The sequence below is a fragment of the Berghia stephanieae genome, chromosome 9 (genome assembly GCF_034508935.2).
Source record: "Berghia stephanieae isolate SIO BIC M18660-M18661 chromosome 9, UCSD_Bste_1.3, whole genome shotgun sequence".
NCBI classification, from domain to species: domain Eukaryota; kingdom Metazoa; phylum Mollusca; class Gastropoda; order Nudibranchia; family Aeolidiidae; genus Berghia; species Berghia stephanieae.
Window position 1 is genome coordinate 33,484,410 of NC_088368.1, and position 15,090 is coordinate 33,499,499.

At 37.3% G+C, this 15,090-nt stretch overlaps 3 protein-coding genes across 5 annotated transcripts in view; all 3 read right to left on the minus strand.

Moving 5' to 3' along the window:
• The window catches only part of LOC144980086 (FIGNL1-interacting regulator of recombination and mitosis-like), a 32,868-nt gene extending 31,384 nt beyond the window's left edge, over positions 1 to 1,484 (minus strand). The window contains exon 1 of the mRNA XM_078927579.1: positions 1,354 to 1,484. The gene's annotated coding sequence lies outside the window, so the exon portion shown is untranslated. The remainder of the gene's footprint in view (positions 1 to 1,353) is intronic.
• Positions 1 to 15,090, minus strand: part of LOC144980094 (uncharacterized) — a 344,852-nt gene that overhangs the window by 80,203 nt on the left and 249,559 nt on the right. The window lies entirely within an intron of this gene.
• LOC144980088 (haloacid dehalogenase-like hydrolase domain-containing protein 3) lies at positions 10,490 to 15,081 on the minus strand. 2 transcript variants are annotated; one of them, XM_078927583.1, is made up of 5 exons: positions 14,996 to 15,081; positions 14,103 to 14,286; positions 13,517 to 13,746; positions 12,530 to 12,697; positions 10,490 to 11,479 (listed from the first exon to the last, which is right to left on the minus strand). In XM_078927583.1, exons 2-5 carry the CDS (start codon positions 14,236 to 14,238, stop codon positions 11,273 to 11,275), a joined length of 741 nt encoding a protein of 246 aa, XP_078783709.1. In that variant the 5' UTR covers positions 14,239 to 14,286; positions 14,996 to 15,081; the 3' UTR covers positions 10,490 to 11,272. The 2 variants fall into 2 exon arrangements, with proteins under 2 accessions (XP_078783709.1, XP_078783708.1); XM_078927582.1 differs by having other exon boundaries at positions 14,620 to 15,040.

Here is a 15,090-nt window from a genome sequence, read left to right on the forward strand (position 1 = left end):
TTATAATGAACAGGTGAAAGTTAACAGACAAGTTTTGTCCAAGATAATTGATGCTCTTTTGTGAGTACGTCTCGTTAATATTCTAACACACACACACATACACGCACACACAAATACACGCACATATGCAAACAATTGCAATATCCCCCTCCACACACACACACATACACACACACACACACACACACAAAGTAGGTCAAATTAAGTTAAATTAACTAGACCAATAAAATTTGATTCTGTATTTCGGATTTGTGCCGCCTTAAATACAATGTGACCAACCGCCCCTGGTGGTAGTGGTAGTAATGATGATGATATGATGGGTGTGGTTGCAGTAGTGGCAGTGTTAGCGATGACGAAGAGGAGGAGGATGATGATGTAAAGGTGGTGGTGGTTGCTATAGTTTTGATAACGATGTGGAGGTTGCTCTGGTTGTAGTATAGTTCTAGTAGTAATGATGATGTGGTGGTGGCTGTAGTAGTAGAGGTAGTTTATTGATGGTAACCTCTATTATTTACAGGAGCACTGGGATAAGAGTCATGAGCAGCGGCGAGAGAAAGTGTGTGTGTGTGTTTGTGTGTGTGTGAGAGAGAGAGAGAGAGAGAGAGAGAGAGAGAGAGAGAGAGAGAGAGAGAGAGAGAGAGAGAGAGAGAGAGAGAGAGAGAGAGAGAGAGAGAGTGGAAATTTATAAAATATATTTAACTGACTGTAAATAATCCAATCAATTTCCTTCTCAAACTAACACACGCATCCAACTTCAAGCCATTCAACAACACCAATTACGCCATTCATTTTGAACAGAAAATAGTGTTAAGTCAGTAATCAGGAAGGGGACAAAAACTAATTTTCAGAGACGGTAAAGCGCTTCTACTACTGCAAATAGTGGTTCCACGGTGGCCCCACTATTCGAAATACTATTATCTACTGCGAATAAGTATTTCGTTAAGTTTGAGTCGTGTTTTATTGCAAACGATGAATTCGGCATCAGAAAACTCGGTGGCCTTGCCTTACCACTCGGTATCGGTATCAGTGTATTCAAAATTTGTAAGGTCATAAATAATGCGGGAGGCCTTCCGCACATTCCTGGACCTAAGAAAAACAACCCAAGTATTGATTATTATTACTGTCTTAGGTCCAGGAATGATTCACGTCCAAGTCCAAGACACCGTTAAGACGTCAGTCGTCAGTCAGTCAGTCAGGGTCGGGGACGGAGTTGGTGTTGAAATTTGCCGGAAATTTTCACTGGCACTTCCTTCTCTATCATAATAATGAAGCTATCTAGTGCATAAGTTTAAATTAAATAATTATTGTCTATCCATGTGAATCAAAAAGGGTATCTTAGGCTAATTTTAACACCTTTTTCTTCTTCCCCTCTTCTCTCGTGTGTGGTAAAGGGAAATCGTAAATTCGTAAATCGCTGCAGATGTGAGGGTAAACAATCCGCCAGTTTCTTTGCTCGTAGTATTCTATTTTCAACTTTATCAAGATGGTCGTTGTAGATAGTTATCCATTTTATCTTTAATTCAATTTTTTTGGTCCTTTGCATCGCTTTCTTCTGATGCGATTTATTTATTGATGTGTATGAAGTTGTGCCATGCGGGAACAAATGTAGAAGAGACGAGTGTGAGTTGGTTGTCGCCAGAGAACTGATAATTTTTCATGAGATAGTTGCATGAGAGTCAAAATAAAATTATTTTGTTCGTGAATTGAATTTGATTGAAATGTTGCTCTTTTATACAAATTTTCTCGCCCCCATCTCTCTCTCTCTCTCTCTCTCTCTCTCTCTCTCTCTCTCCATGGGATATAACTCTGTAATTACTACTTACCATAAAACAATTACGCAGTTATTTCTAGGGGAGGGCATCCGGGTCACCAAAAGGTCACCGATGCTTTAGGTTTTGAGAAGTCAGGTCATCGACGACTGAGAACTTCCCGACCTCCACTTAGTTCTCGATGCTTTTCTCGTCTCGAGAATCTTGGTCGTCGATGCTTCTCGTATTGAGTCCCGAGTCCCGAGTCTCGAGACTATACTGCGCGAGCGACGCACGCGTTACTAACAATGTGTACTATCTGCATTGTTCACCCCTCTCTCGTCGGCGATGATTCCAGCGAAGCTCGAGACTTTTTTGCGTCTCGATGCTTTTTTGAGTCTCGAGACTCAAAAAAGTCTCGAGCATCGCTCTAGTCATCGGTGCTTTCATTCAATACCTAGTCATTGGTATTGGGTATTGACGTTATATCATATTTTAAACAGCTAACAAAACACAAACGTCGTAAATAGGTCAAAATGGTTATAGGTATCAATGTTTTATTATTATACAAAGTGAATTTATTTAATGTATTTTAAGTTTTAATACAAAAAAGCCATCCAAAGCTCAGTTGAAGTGCTACTTCTCGGGAATTCCCGACTTTTCCTTGGTCATCGAGTTCGGGAAGTTTTGAGTGTTGGTGGCCGATGACTTGAGGTATCATCGAGACTTCCGCTCGACACTAGTTATTTCCCATCCATTATAATTTTTCATGAGACTAATGCACAGGATATTTATTAATGCTGGTAGTGTTTGGATAAAGATAGTTATCCATTTAATCTTTAATTCAATATTTTTGTGGTCCTTTGCACCGCTTTTTCCTCATGCGATTTGTTGATTGATGCGCACGGAGCTGTGCGATGTGGGAACCAAGTAAAACAGACGAGTGTTGGTTGGTGGTCTCCAGAGAAAAGTTGACGTGTACATATTTGCTGATCGCCCTGATTATTATGGCTTCGTTGTTGCAATGGAAATACTCTCAAACCAAAGCAGAATATCATCATAACAACAATGTTAAAACGAACCCAGAATTGCCTCCGATTATCAGACTTGCAGATATTAGTGCATGGGCCAGTGGGCGAAACCCTCCCCCCCCCCCCCCCCCCCCCCGGGGGAGTTTTCGCCACATGGTTTTTCTGAAACAGCAATATATCTTGAGTATTAATCCGGGTGTTACCGTTTTTTCAAGTGTCATTTACGAGAGTTACGGCCCTTGAAAGGTCATTGGGTGCAATTTTTTGTGAAATCGTTTTTGTGCATAAAATGGTTGTTTATCACCTTAAAATTGTTTCACATACAATCAATAATGGAATTTTATTGTAATTTCTCATTTTTTGCCTCATATCATAAAATATTTTACAAAGCCATATAGCGTTTTTAAATCTTTGATAGCCATTTTCTCTATAATTTGAAAAAAAAAATCTATTACAGTGTACTTGTTTCCCTTCAGGATGAATAAACAAGAGGGATTATGCACTAGCACAATTCAGGCATGCTTCAGGGACATATAACACAAATTAATCCGGGTGTTACAGTTTTTTCAAGTATCATTTACAGGAGTTATGGCCCTTGAAAGGTCATCGGGTGCAATTTTTCGTGAACTCATTTTTGTGCATAAAACACTCAAGAAAGACAGCTGCACCAAGATAATTTTCTGTGGGTGTTCTGTAGGATGAAGTTGAATTCAGACGGAGAACGTTTCCCTGGCTGGAAAGGTTGGCTTTCATCAACAACTCCAAACCCCCAAAATGAAAATGAAACCAACATGCCTTCAATTGTTGAATATATGCCTGTCATCAATGCTCCCATAACTGAAGCAGCTACAGTACAGAAGGTGCTACAACTATCTTTGGAGGCAACACAAGAGCTTGGTCAGCCATATACATTTGTAACATTTGACCTTGCTGTAGCAAAGAAAGCTTACGGTATTGTCTGGCAAAACCCACAGCTTTACAAAACAGTCATTATTCACCTGGGTGTCTTTCACACCATAATGTCATATCTTGGTGCCCTGGGAAAGCTCCAAAGTGGATCTGGTTTTGAAGAAATTGTGACTGAAGCAGGGCTATGTGCACATGGTTCTATGGATAGGGTTATGAGTGGAAAGAACTACAACAGGGCTTTACGAGTGCATGTGTCTGTTTTGGAGGCTCTAGAGAGACTTCTGCTTGCAAAATTTGAGCAGGACACGGATTCAAAACTCAGTAAAGACCTCATGTCTTACATAAAGGAATTCACCGAAGGAATTTCAAGCCATACAGCTAATAAAATTCTCCAGTCAACTGTGTATGCTGAGTTATTTTCCCAGTATGAAGCCTTCAAAGAGAGTGTTTGCTCAGGAAAAAAACGGAAAAAACTGCACAATACTGGATCCAATACATGGACAGAGTTTGGCTTCTCCTCCAGTTTCTGCGAGCTACAAAGACAAACAACTTTCTTCTTCATATATCTTGTTTAAAAGAACTGTGCCCACTGCTTTTTACCATGAATCACCACAATTATGCCAAGTATCTCAGTGTATATTTTGTGTCACTAGCCAACCTGATTCATTCCCACCCAGGGGGCAGAAGAAATGTTACAAGATAATGGATTTAGTGTCTCCAGATCAAGGACGCCTGCTGGAAGAATAGCAGTTGATATGACCATTGAACAAACAATAAACAAACATGCAAAGACAAAAGGAGGTATTGTTGGGTTCAGCAAGAGTCTTCCAAGCTATTACCGTTGGAGTGTAACAAGACACAATCGAGCAGAATATGTATCAGCAACCCAAAGAATGATCAGCAACAACAACTGTATGGATATAGACACCCACAAAGAATTGAGCCTTGCAGAAAAAGACAAAGTGAAAAGCGAGTGGAAAAGATCCTCCAGGCATTTTCAGCATTTATCAATCCCGTTGAAGTTGAAGATGGTCTGGTCAGTCTAGCTTCAGGAATGAAAGTGCAAGAGGATGTTGCTGATGACCTGCTAGCCGTGGAAAAAACAGGAAAAAGATTGTTTGAAAGTTTTGTTGAAAACAGACTGAAGGAAAAGACTGTAGAATTTCACAAGCCATTAGAAAGGAACAAGACCAAGACATTTGCATCATTGAGGAAAGTGGTAACAGTGAAAAAAGACATGAACGTGGTCAAAATCAAGGCACAAAGAAATTTATTTGGCCAGCTTCTTGTTTTGTCCCAAGAGCACAGTGTTGATCTTCAAAAAGTTCTTCAATATCCTCTAACACCTACTCCATGGTCGCTGGCTTCATCAGATGGTTTACGTCTGAAGACCAACAAAGCAACTCTGTTGCACAAGCTCACGCCTGACAATTCATTAATGTTCGAGGATTATGCAAAAAAAAACAAACACCGTTTACATTGTTGATGGCAATGCACTGTTACAAACTCTGTCAGCAATCCCAAATACATTTGGTGAAGTAGCCAAACTTACATTTTCCTCCTTACCACAAGCAGCTTGTGTACACTTTGTGACTGATACTTACATAGAAGATTCAATCAAAGGTTGTGAGAGATTGAGGAGATGATCTTCTGAAGATAATGCATACTTGTTAAGAGGATCTGAAACAACAGTGCCCAGACGTTGGAAATCATTTCTCAGCTGCGTTGATAACAAAAGATCCCTTATCAGGTTTCTCCTCAAGGAATGGGAAAGTAACGAATATGCAAAGAAACTGAGAATCAGGGAAATCTTCTTTGTCTGTGAAGAGAGATGCACCTTACTTTACAGTGACACGGATGAATTTACCACAGCTGTACCTTGTCTAGATCTCTACTCATCACAGGAAGAGGCAGACACACGAATTATACTGCACTGTCAATATGCTTCCCGCCAACCAAACTGTGAAACAATTGTTGTCAGATCACCAGACACGGATGTCTTCTTACTTCTCCTTTCATTCTCAGAGACAATTGGAAAGACCCTGATTTTTGATACTGGCTGTAGCAACAACAGGCGACAAATCAATGTCTCTCAGATTGCAAAGACTTTGTCTAAACAGATGTGTGATGCATTAATTGGTGTCCATGCATTCACAGGCTGTGACACAATAAGTTGCTTTGCTGGGCAAGGAAAGCTGAAAGCTCTAAAATTTCTTCAAAAGGAGGAAGATCTTAGAATTCTGTTCTCCAGATTTGGAACATCAGCAGCTGTTTCGAGTAATGACTGTCTCATGTTAGAGTCATTTGTGTGCAAGCTGTATGGCAAAACCTCATGCACAAGTGTCAACAAAGTGAGGTATGACATAGTTCGCCAGCGTTTCAAAGGAAAGAAAGGTACCATCTCATGCAGTGGTGGAATTGATCTGTGTCAGATGCCTCCTTGTAGTCAAGTATTGTCACTGCACATATCAAGAGCCAACATTCAAACTCTCATTTGGAGGAATGCAGTGTGCCAGAATCCTAGCATTCCAAAACCAGAGGATAACGGTTGGCAGAGAAATTCTGCAACTGAATTGGAAGTACAGTGGTTCAAAGATGCTTTCATTCCAGATGAGTTGCAGGAAATTGTGTATGAAGAAAGCTGCACTAGTACTGACGAAGATAATATGCCGAGGATGGTAGTGATAGCTTTGACAGTGATTTCCTTGACGACACTTCAGAGGACGAAGAGGAGTTTGCTACTGATGATGAGGATATGTAATAAATTGGTGAGCAGTGCTAACTGTTAAGGAGTAAAGCATGTTTGCAAAACACATAAGGATATTGTTTTTATGTACTTACTGCATCTTGAATCAAGAATCCCTTTTGAGTATCAATTATTCTTCATAATATAACAATGCGATTTCGTTCAAAAGTCTTCGGTAATGATGCTTTACTTGGGATGTGAACAAATTAGTCTTTTTTCATGATATATCTATTGTTTTTACCACACCTTCAACTTACTTTTAAATGTGACAACTGGACATCAATACCATGTTTAAAAAGAATGAAAATTATGATGAATTTGGCATCCCACAAAGTGGAGAAAAATTTAAGGGTTGCGTACACTTTTAGTTTTTCCTGTGACGGAGAAATATGAAGGTTGTTGTTGAGGCTTGGGCCATAGCTTTCTTCAGTGCTACGTTTTTAATGAACATGCTGTTTTTGGCCATATTTAAAATAATTTTTGTGTAAAACACTGAAATAGCCCATAAGTTTCGATATGACACTTCATGAGATTACTGACAAATTGTTTCAACTTTCTGTGAATCTATATAATATTTACAAATTGAAAGCTTGTGCACATAGTTTGATAGTATATTCAATTTCCTTCAGTTTGATACCCAATTTGCATATATTTGAATTAATATTGTAGTCTCCAGAGCCTTTGAAAGAAATGTTGCCTCTTTTTTTGCAAGGGGACACAACTCACTTTTTTCAAAGGGCCATAACTCTCTTAAATGACACTTATTTTTACGGTAACAGTGGAATTTGTATGGCCAATAAGTTCTATTATTTGAAAAACATAGTGGCATAAACTCCCAAATGGGGGGGAGGGGGGGTCCCAGTGGCCTAAGCACTATATGTTCAATCCAAGGCTGTCAGTCTTCAACACATGGGACATAACTTTGTAATTACTACATACCATGAAAACAATTACGCAGTTAGATCCCATTCATTACAGGACTGGACATTTTTTTTACGAGAAAGATGCGTGAGATATTTATTAATGCTGGTAGTGTTCGAATGTAGATACATAGTTACCCATTTTATGATTAATTAAATATTTTTTGGTCCTTTTCATATTTGCTGATAGTCCTAATTATCATGGCCTCATTGTTGTAATGGAAATACTCTCAAACCAAAGCAGAATATCATCATAACAACAATGTTAAAACGAACCCAGAATTGCCTCCGATTATCAGACCTGCAAATATGTTCAAGTGAAAATAAAATTAATTTATTCGTGTATTGCATTTGATTGTACTTTTGTGTAGATTAAACCACATCTTACAAAAATATTGCCCTTTATATATTGTTCTTTTATAAACATTTTCTCCTGCCCGTCTCTCTCTCTCTCTCTCTTGTTCGTGAATTGAAGTTGAATGTTATTTTGTGTAGATTAAATCACATCTTACAAAAACGTCCTTTAATATTATCTTTATTGTTCTTTTATACATATCTCTCTCATTTTTCTCTCACGTCTGTCACTCGTCATTGCATGGGACATAACTCCGTCACTACTACAAACCATAAGAAACACTTACGCAGTTAATTCCCATTCATTACAAAACTGATAATTTTTTAGTCACTGTCGCATCTTCATTTGTGTTGATTTACGCTTTCTTTTCCAATTTTTCTAAAACAACTCATGCTCTTCTTCCAAAAGTAAATAAAAAATAATTGGTCTCAATCTGGGTGGGGTCTTGTGACCTCCCATGGTAGGCACTTGTTGTGTCTTTGATCCCCTTTATGTTTTCCGAGTTGCTTTCTGTCTTTGTCTTGGAATGTCTTGCCCCTGGCTAGGAGAAAAACAATCATATGTATAGTTAAAGTTTTAGGGAGATTATTTTTATATATGTATATTTAGTGTTAGCCTTTAAGTTGATCCTAAAGCAAATTGTGCCGGATTTGTATAACTTGTGACACAGAAGTTATTGTAAAGATGAATCAGCATCGTCCTCTCAAGTTGACTCGAGTACTACAAGGGACAGTTCTTAGTTCTAGGTCTGATACTCTTCCTCTGTAACATTAATGACCTTCGCCAAGCCGTAGCATCTCAAACAAGTCTCTTTGCAGATGACTGTTTTCGCTACAGACACATTAAATCACCATCAGACCAAATACAACTGCAAGCAGACTTACACAATCTCAAAAAATGGGCAGACACCTGGGGCATGCGTTTCAGTGAAACAAAATGATGGATGGAAATATCCCACACCAAAACACCACTTAGATCCGACTACATACTAAACAATCACACAATGAATGGAATGGAAAAAGTTACAGAAAATCCATATTTAGGCATCATTATACAAGAAAACCTAAAATAGCAAGCACACATCAATAAAATAAGATCAATCTTCGACTATTCGTGTACAGTTTGGGGCCCACATCTACAATCTCACATAAAAGCAATTGAAGCTGTCCAGCTCTGCACTGCAAGATTTGTCCTCAATGACTACAGCCCCATAGCAGCATAACAGTCATTATTACACAACGTAGATGGACTCCCTTACAAGACAGACGGAAAGAATAACGACTAACTCTCATGTTCAAAATGACCAACAAAATGACGCCATCTCACCAGAACAACGAGACATATACGACTACGAAATTCTTGTATTTAAAGAAAAGCCCACTCAAAAACACATATCTACAAACTCATACATCTTCAAATATTCATTTGCATCCCGCACCTCAAACACCGGAATGCTCTTCCCGAATCATGTGTTAACACAAAAGATTTAGATACCTTCGGGCAAAGATTATCAAAATCCTTCAGCCTTAACACCAACAATGGCTGTCACATTAAATAACTCTCTTCGCCCTTAAATACAAATACACTCAGAATTGAGTCAACTTTGAGTAACATTCAGATTCAGATAAATATCTTGTGTAGGTGTAAAAATTAGCATTTTATGAATGCTTACAAATCAGTTGGTATTATCAAAACTTATACCACAGTGTTGAGAACCTTTTCCCCCCCATTCGTCCATATCTTTCTAAAGGTAGGTACAGGTAGGAACTTAGGCACGTGCAGTGTTTTTTGTCCTGGACAAGTATATTTTGTTTCTCATATTATCAAACAAAATAAATAAGGCTTGTCTAATTTCACAATCTACATCTAAAAAATATTTTTTTAAATTGAGCTTTTATATAGCGCAATATCCACTAAATGTGCCCAAAGCGCTTTACAGGAGGGTCCATGACCTACAGCAACACGTAACATGTAGAACGAGACATTACGCCCATTAGGTGATATTACAACTTTTCAGACATAGACAACGCTGTTAAGAGCCAGGTACTCATTTTACACCTGAGTATGGTGAGAGAATGTGAGTAAAGAGCCATTTTTCCAAGGACTCAACTGTGCGCCGAGCAAGGCTCAAACCCAGGACCTTCCGATCCAAAATGGATGGATTTGAACACATCACTACAGTCTTTTTTGGACATGTGTTTCTATGTCGTAGTTTTAGTGTTTCAATGATGATTGATGAGTGTGCAAAAGATGCTCAATAAGTACAATAGTGGTATTGTTCTCAGTTTTGTTTCTGTCTTGTCGGGTTGTCTATAATAGTTTATTTAATAAATGTATCATTGTTGAAAGCGACTTATACATTCTATAGTGAAAGATCAAATTAACATTTTCCCTTCTTCTGTCTTATTCCTTGCCACCTGGAAGTTGTGTTGGAGACGTGGGCATTGTCCTTTATTTTTATTCTTCCTCTGTCAGTGTCTTGGCCCTTGTTAGAAAGGATTTCCTCCAACCATGATAGCTGATATTCCACAACTCTCTCTCTCTCTCCTGTCTCTCTCTCTCTCTCTCTCTCTCTCTCTCTCTCTCTTGTTGATGGTATTGGCAAGCAGATTATTGTTCTTTGACATCTGTTTTGTTCTACCGTAAGACCGAGTCATCACAATATTATACATATAATATTCAAATCCTGAAAATGTAAGACATGAAGCAACGGGAAATATGGTGATTAATATTGAATGAAATTTAGAAATGACAAACGAAATGGAAGGATAGAAACGCTATTTTCAGAATTTGTGCCAAATATATTTTTCTTTTAAGCACATTGACAGTTTATTAATTGGAGCATATATTATACAACTTTCAATAATGATCAATTGTGGATACCTTTGTACATGGCACAGTTTTAGAAAACCCAAAAAACATTAGTGATTAAAACGGATTGAATTAATACAAATCACACGAAATTGGTACTTGAAGGAAGGATTGCACATAAAAATGACAAAACCCATCTCTTAAAAAACTTACTTTGTCTTTAAGAATTTTATGGCGCTTGTGATACATACATACATTTCAGCGTCAGATATATTCAGATATATTCATTCAGTAAAAAAAAAAACCTTAGGTATTTCAGAGCATTAACTGTGAAAGCACCTTGGTAATTTAGGCATTGGCTCCTCATCGTTGGGTGGAGGTAGGAGTTCAAAATAGTAATAAAAGTTATAATAGATATTAAAGTGGAATGGTTTATAACTTTCCTCTCCCTTCGGGCCCTGATGGTCAACAAGCATTTAAGTTTAAGTGTTTTGTATTGATTATGTCATCTGGGCTTTTGCCAGTCTTTCACACAAGATGCTAGGCTACTTAAAATCATGGGCAGTTAAAAGTCTGGAACAAAGATTAAAACTACATTTTCTCAAAAGAACAAAACACACAAAACAATGATGGTCTGCAATGTTGTTATTCACAAAATGTCATCATAATCACATCCCTACTCTTGCTTTTCAGAGTTGATATTTTCTTTAATGGCAGAAGTTACATTTCACATTTCCTTGAAATTTAAAACTTCACTGTATTAACTCTCCCAGTCTTGGACGAATAGCATCAATGAAATTTTGTATATTCTCTACCACATAATTCTGGTCTAGTAAGTCACTTTTATTTCCTTCTGATTGCAAGAGATAACAGTCCATACCAACATTGCGAGCCCCAATAAAATCTTTCTCAACATTATCACCAAAATGTACAGCTTCCTCTGGTTTGCACTTTGCATCCTGTTGAGGTGAAACAAATAAAAAATGAAAATGAAAAAATTAAGCTATAAACCGTTACAAAATGATAATGACTATTTTGCAAATACTGTAGTTCAAAATTTTTCTAGTCATTTCATTTTCGTTCATTTGATTCATGGACACGTTTTATCTTTTTCAATTTTTTTTTTCTAAATGGATCACAGTAACGGTAACAGAATTCAAGGACAAAGACAAAAAAGTGATAGGCAATACGACGGAAAGATCTACAAGGACAGGGTTAAAAGCACTGGGAGTTCATAAAGACTTAGGCAGACATGAAACAGGTTGCGTATTTTAATAAGAGCTTTTGCCCGATAGAGTACATAAGGGAGAAAATATACAAGAATATCTAAAAATGAAATTGAGAAATAAAAAAAAAAAAAGGGGGGAGGACACCAGCTATTTGGTTTCTTTGTATTTGATAAATTCAAAGGTTGAGGAATGATGCAATTTGAGATCTCACATGCTATTCTGTTTCTCTTGTGTTCTGTTACCCAGATAAATCCTAAAACCAATTACATTCACTGGGAAATCTTATTCTGCCTGACACCCTGACTATTTAGTACTTTATTTGAAATCATTTGGCATTGATTAACTGATATATCTAAATGGCCATTAAATACTTTGTATATCGTTATTCTAGCCCTAGTCCATAGAAGACAATAATAAAATATCTTTCAACCAAGAATACATCCATCTAAGTAAAATTAAAACAGACACATCTTGTTCCTTATGTCAATACCCCAATTCTTTCCTGATTTTTAACTCTCACGTTCACATAAATGAGCAATCGAACAAATTTGTCCAATTTCTAATCTTGTTGAAGTCGAGAGTTAAGTATTTTTCTATGACTTTTTCGGAATTACAAGGTTTATTCAATTTAACACTCCATTTTTTTTTTTACCATGCTCCTCAAATGAAAACTTTATTTTTCATTTACAACGTAGGAAAAAAAGGAGTTCCATTAAGGATGTCCCTTGACAAGTCCAGTGAGGGAAATAAGGATATAAAAACAACAACAACAACACTCACCTGCAATGCTTGCAAAAAAATTGCAGGCTCAGGCTTTTCGACACCAAAAATGTATGAGGGTAAGACAAAATCAAAGCATTTCCTGAGTTGTAGAGAATACAATAATTTGTACAATCTGTGGTCCCAATTTGATATGATGGCAGTCTTCACATTGTAGCGTCGTAAGTCCTGTAAAAAAAAAAAAAGTAACAATCAAGGAATGGAATGAGCCTGTTGTTGTTTTGTTTTTAAGGGTTTTGTGGCGACACATTTTGGTCGTTTCAGCGACAGTAACAGGAAGAAAATGGGATAGTCAAAATAATTATAGATTTACAACTAAAAGCATACAAGAAAATGTAAGACAAAGGGGAATGGTTTGAACAGAACAGATGTAAATTCCAAGAGCACACACAATCAGTGTCAGTGTACTCAGTCTGAGATCACCAAAAAGTCTCACCCTGACACAAGCACAGGTCCCCACTAAGACTAAGAGTAACACACTCAAATGTTGACAAATATATAACAGAGAGATGATGTACGAGAGAAAAAAATATCATCTCCCAAAACTAACTCTCAGCCTAGGGCTCTGGCAATGGGAAGGACAAAACCAAGTAATCTCATTCCAAGACAAAGACAAAAAAGCAGCTCAGAAAACAGATATAGGATAGAAGACATTGCATGACTTTATACCAGATTGGGACAGTGAGTCACGTATGAAATTAAATAATTGGGAGAGCCTGCTCTGGTGTGAGATAAACATCTAAAAAGGGGTGTTTGATAGCTAGATAAAGCAAGTGAAATCTTCAAGGAAGTCTTTTTTTTTATTGGGGGGGGGGGGGGGGGGGGGAGGTGGGGGGGGGGGGGGAGGGGGGAGGTGGGGGGGGGGGGGGGGGGGGGGGGGATCATTTAATTTTTCTTTTTTTCTGTCCATTTTGAATGAACAAATTTTCAGATTTTAGAAATGTACAATATTCCTTAATCTTGATAACTAGGCATGAATTTATTTACCATGATAGCATCTACTGCTCCAGGCAGAAGCTCCCAGGCTTCCTTTGTTGCAAAGTGGAAGTACAAAGAATTAGCAACCTTATCCAAAACATCCTCCTGCAGTCCTGAATCTATAGAACGAAAGCAATCCTTGACTAAATTGGACCACCAAGTGCTTGCAGGCATGTTGACTGCACATCCAAAGTTTGGATATTTGATGCTGTACTGTTTATATTTCTGTAACCAGATACCTTAGGAAGACAAAATAAATGAAAGAACAAAATAACTTTTTTTTTTAAAGCTCTTACTCTTATTATTTATTTCAGTACGTTTTGACTAATCCAACAGAAGAAATAGACTGATGGAGTGAGTGAACGTATCAATGGGTTGCTTAATGGTATACTAGCTAAAACTCCAGAGATAGAGGAAGGTGAGGATTTATTATTATTTATTATTATTATTATTATTATTATTATTATTATTATTATTATTATTATTATTATTATCATCATTAATATCACTATTATCATAAAGTTCCTTATGATTTATTAAATAGTGTTTTCTTTTGTTTTGTTTTGAAAAAATATAAATCATTGCACCAACTTACTTGATAAGACCCTGTCATCAACTTCAACTCCATACTTCCTGGCAACATGGCAATACTGCTTTCCAGGGGAGCCCCGTACACGAATAAGTGTATTTGTCACATCAAAACTAACAAGACGAAGTCGTGTCGCTGACATGACTGATTTTTGTGTGTGGTTAAGTCCCCTCCCTTAAGACCCCATGGCCTGTCGAAAAAAATAAAAATAAAAACTTCACAATATAGAACCCTGAACTGACAAATTTGAAAAAAATTATTATTTCTGATGAAAACCGATACACCTGAATACTGAATGTGAGCATACCATCTAGTGTGAGAGTCAGTATTTTGAAACATTAATAATTTGATTAAACTTAATAAAACCAATTAACATTAACATAACATTTAGAGTATAAAATAAACATCAAATATCTCTGAGCAATAGTGATTGAGCATGTGATTAGCATCTGCATCATCATACTGTTATTCTAAGAATATCTATTTACGGGCCTCCCTGTCCCGAGTGATTGTAGGTACCTACCTGGGTTTTTTTCTTTTTTTTTTTTCTTAATCTCTCTAACAAGTACGCGGGGCCTTCCACATGGTCCTCGCAATAGCTTCGCTGTGGGAGGGCTAACTAAAAATACATATTTAGAATAGAAATAGTCCAAGTAAAATCAGCGGGATATGGATGCAGGATTTATGTCTTGGATATTTGTACTACAATTGGATGAAATTCCACATACAGGTGCGACTCCAATGACTAAATTAGTCTATTAGTAAATACACTAGATCTAAGTTGAGTTCAGGTAAAAAAAAAAATCAGAACAACAATACCCGACTCCTAGTGGGTTTGGGCAAGAGTTTGTTGTGTGACTTTTGAAAGAACATAGCCTACTCTAAGATAAACTTCTTACTCGAGATTCATGCCTTAGGTAAGTAACCTTAGATAATATTTATTCTGCGAATATTTAAAATAACGAATATGACAAGAATGCTAATCGGAAGCAAA

What these genes read in the sequence shown, in the direction of transcription:
- LOC144980088 (XM_078927583.1), bottom strand. Translation starts at nt 14,238, where the DNA reads ATGTCAGCGACACGACTTCGTCTTGTTAGTTTTGATGTGACAAATACA. An exon ending in TGATGACAGGGTCTTATCAA is followed by an intron (nt 13,747 to 14,102) that starts GTAAGTTGGTGC and finishes TGTCTTCCTAAG; the next exon opens with GTATCTGGTTACAGAAATAT. An exon ending in TTTTTTTGCAAGCATTGCAG is followed by an intron (nt 11,480 to 12,529) that starts GTGAGTGTTGTT and finishes TCACCTCAACAG; the next exon opens with GATGCAAAGTGCAAACCAGA.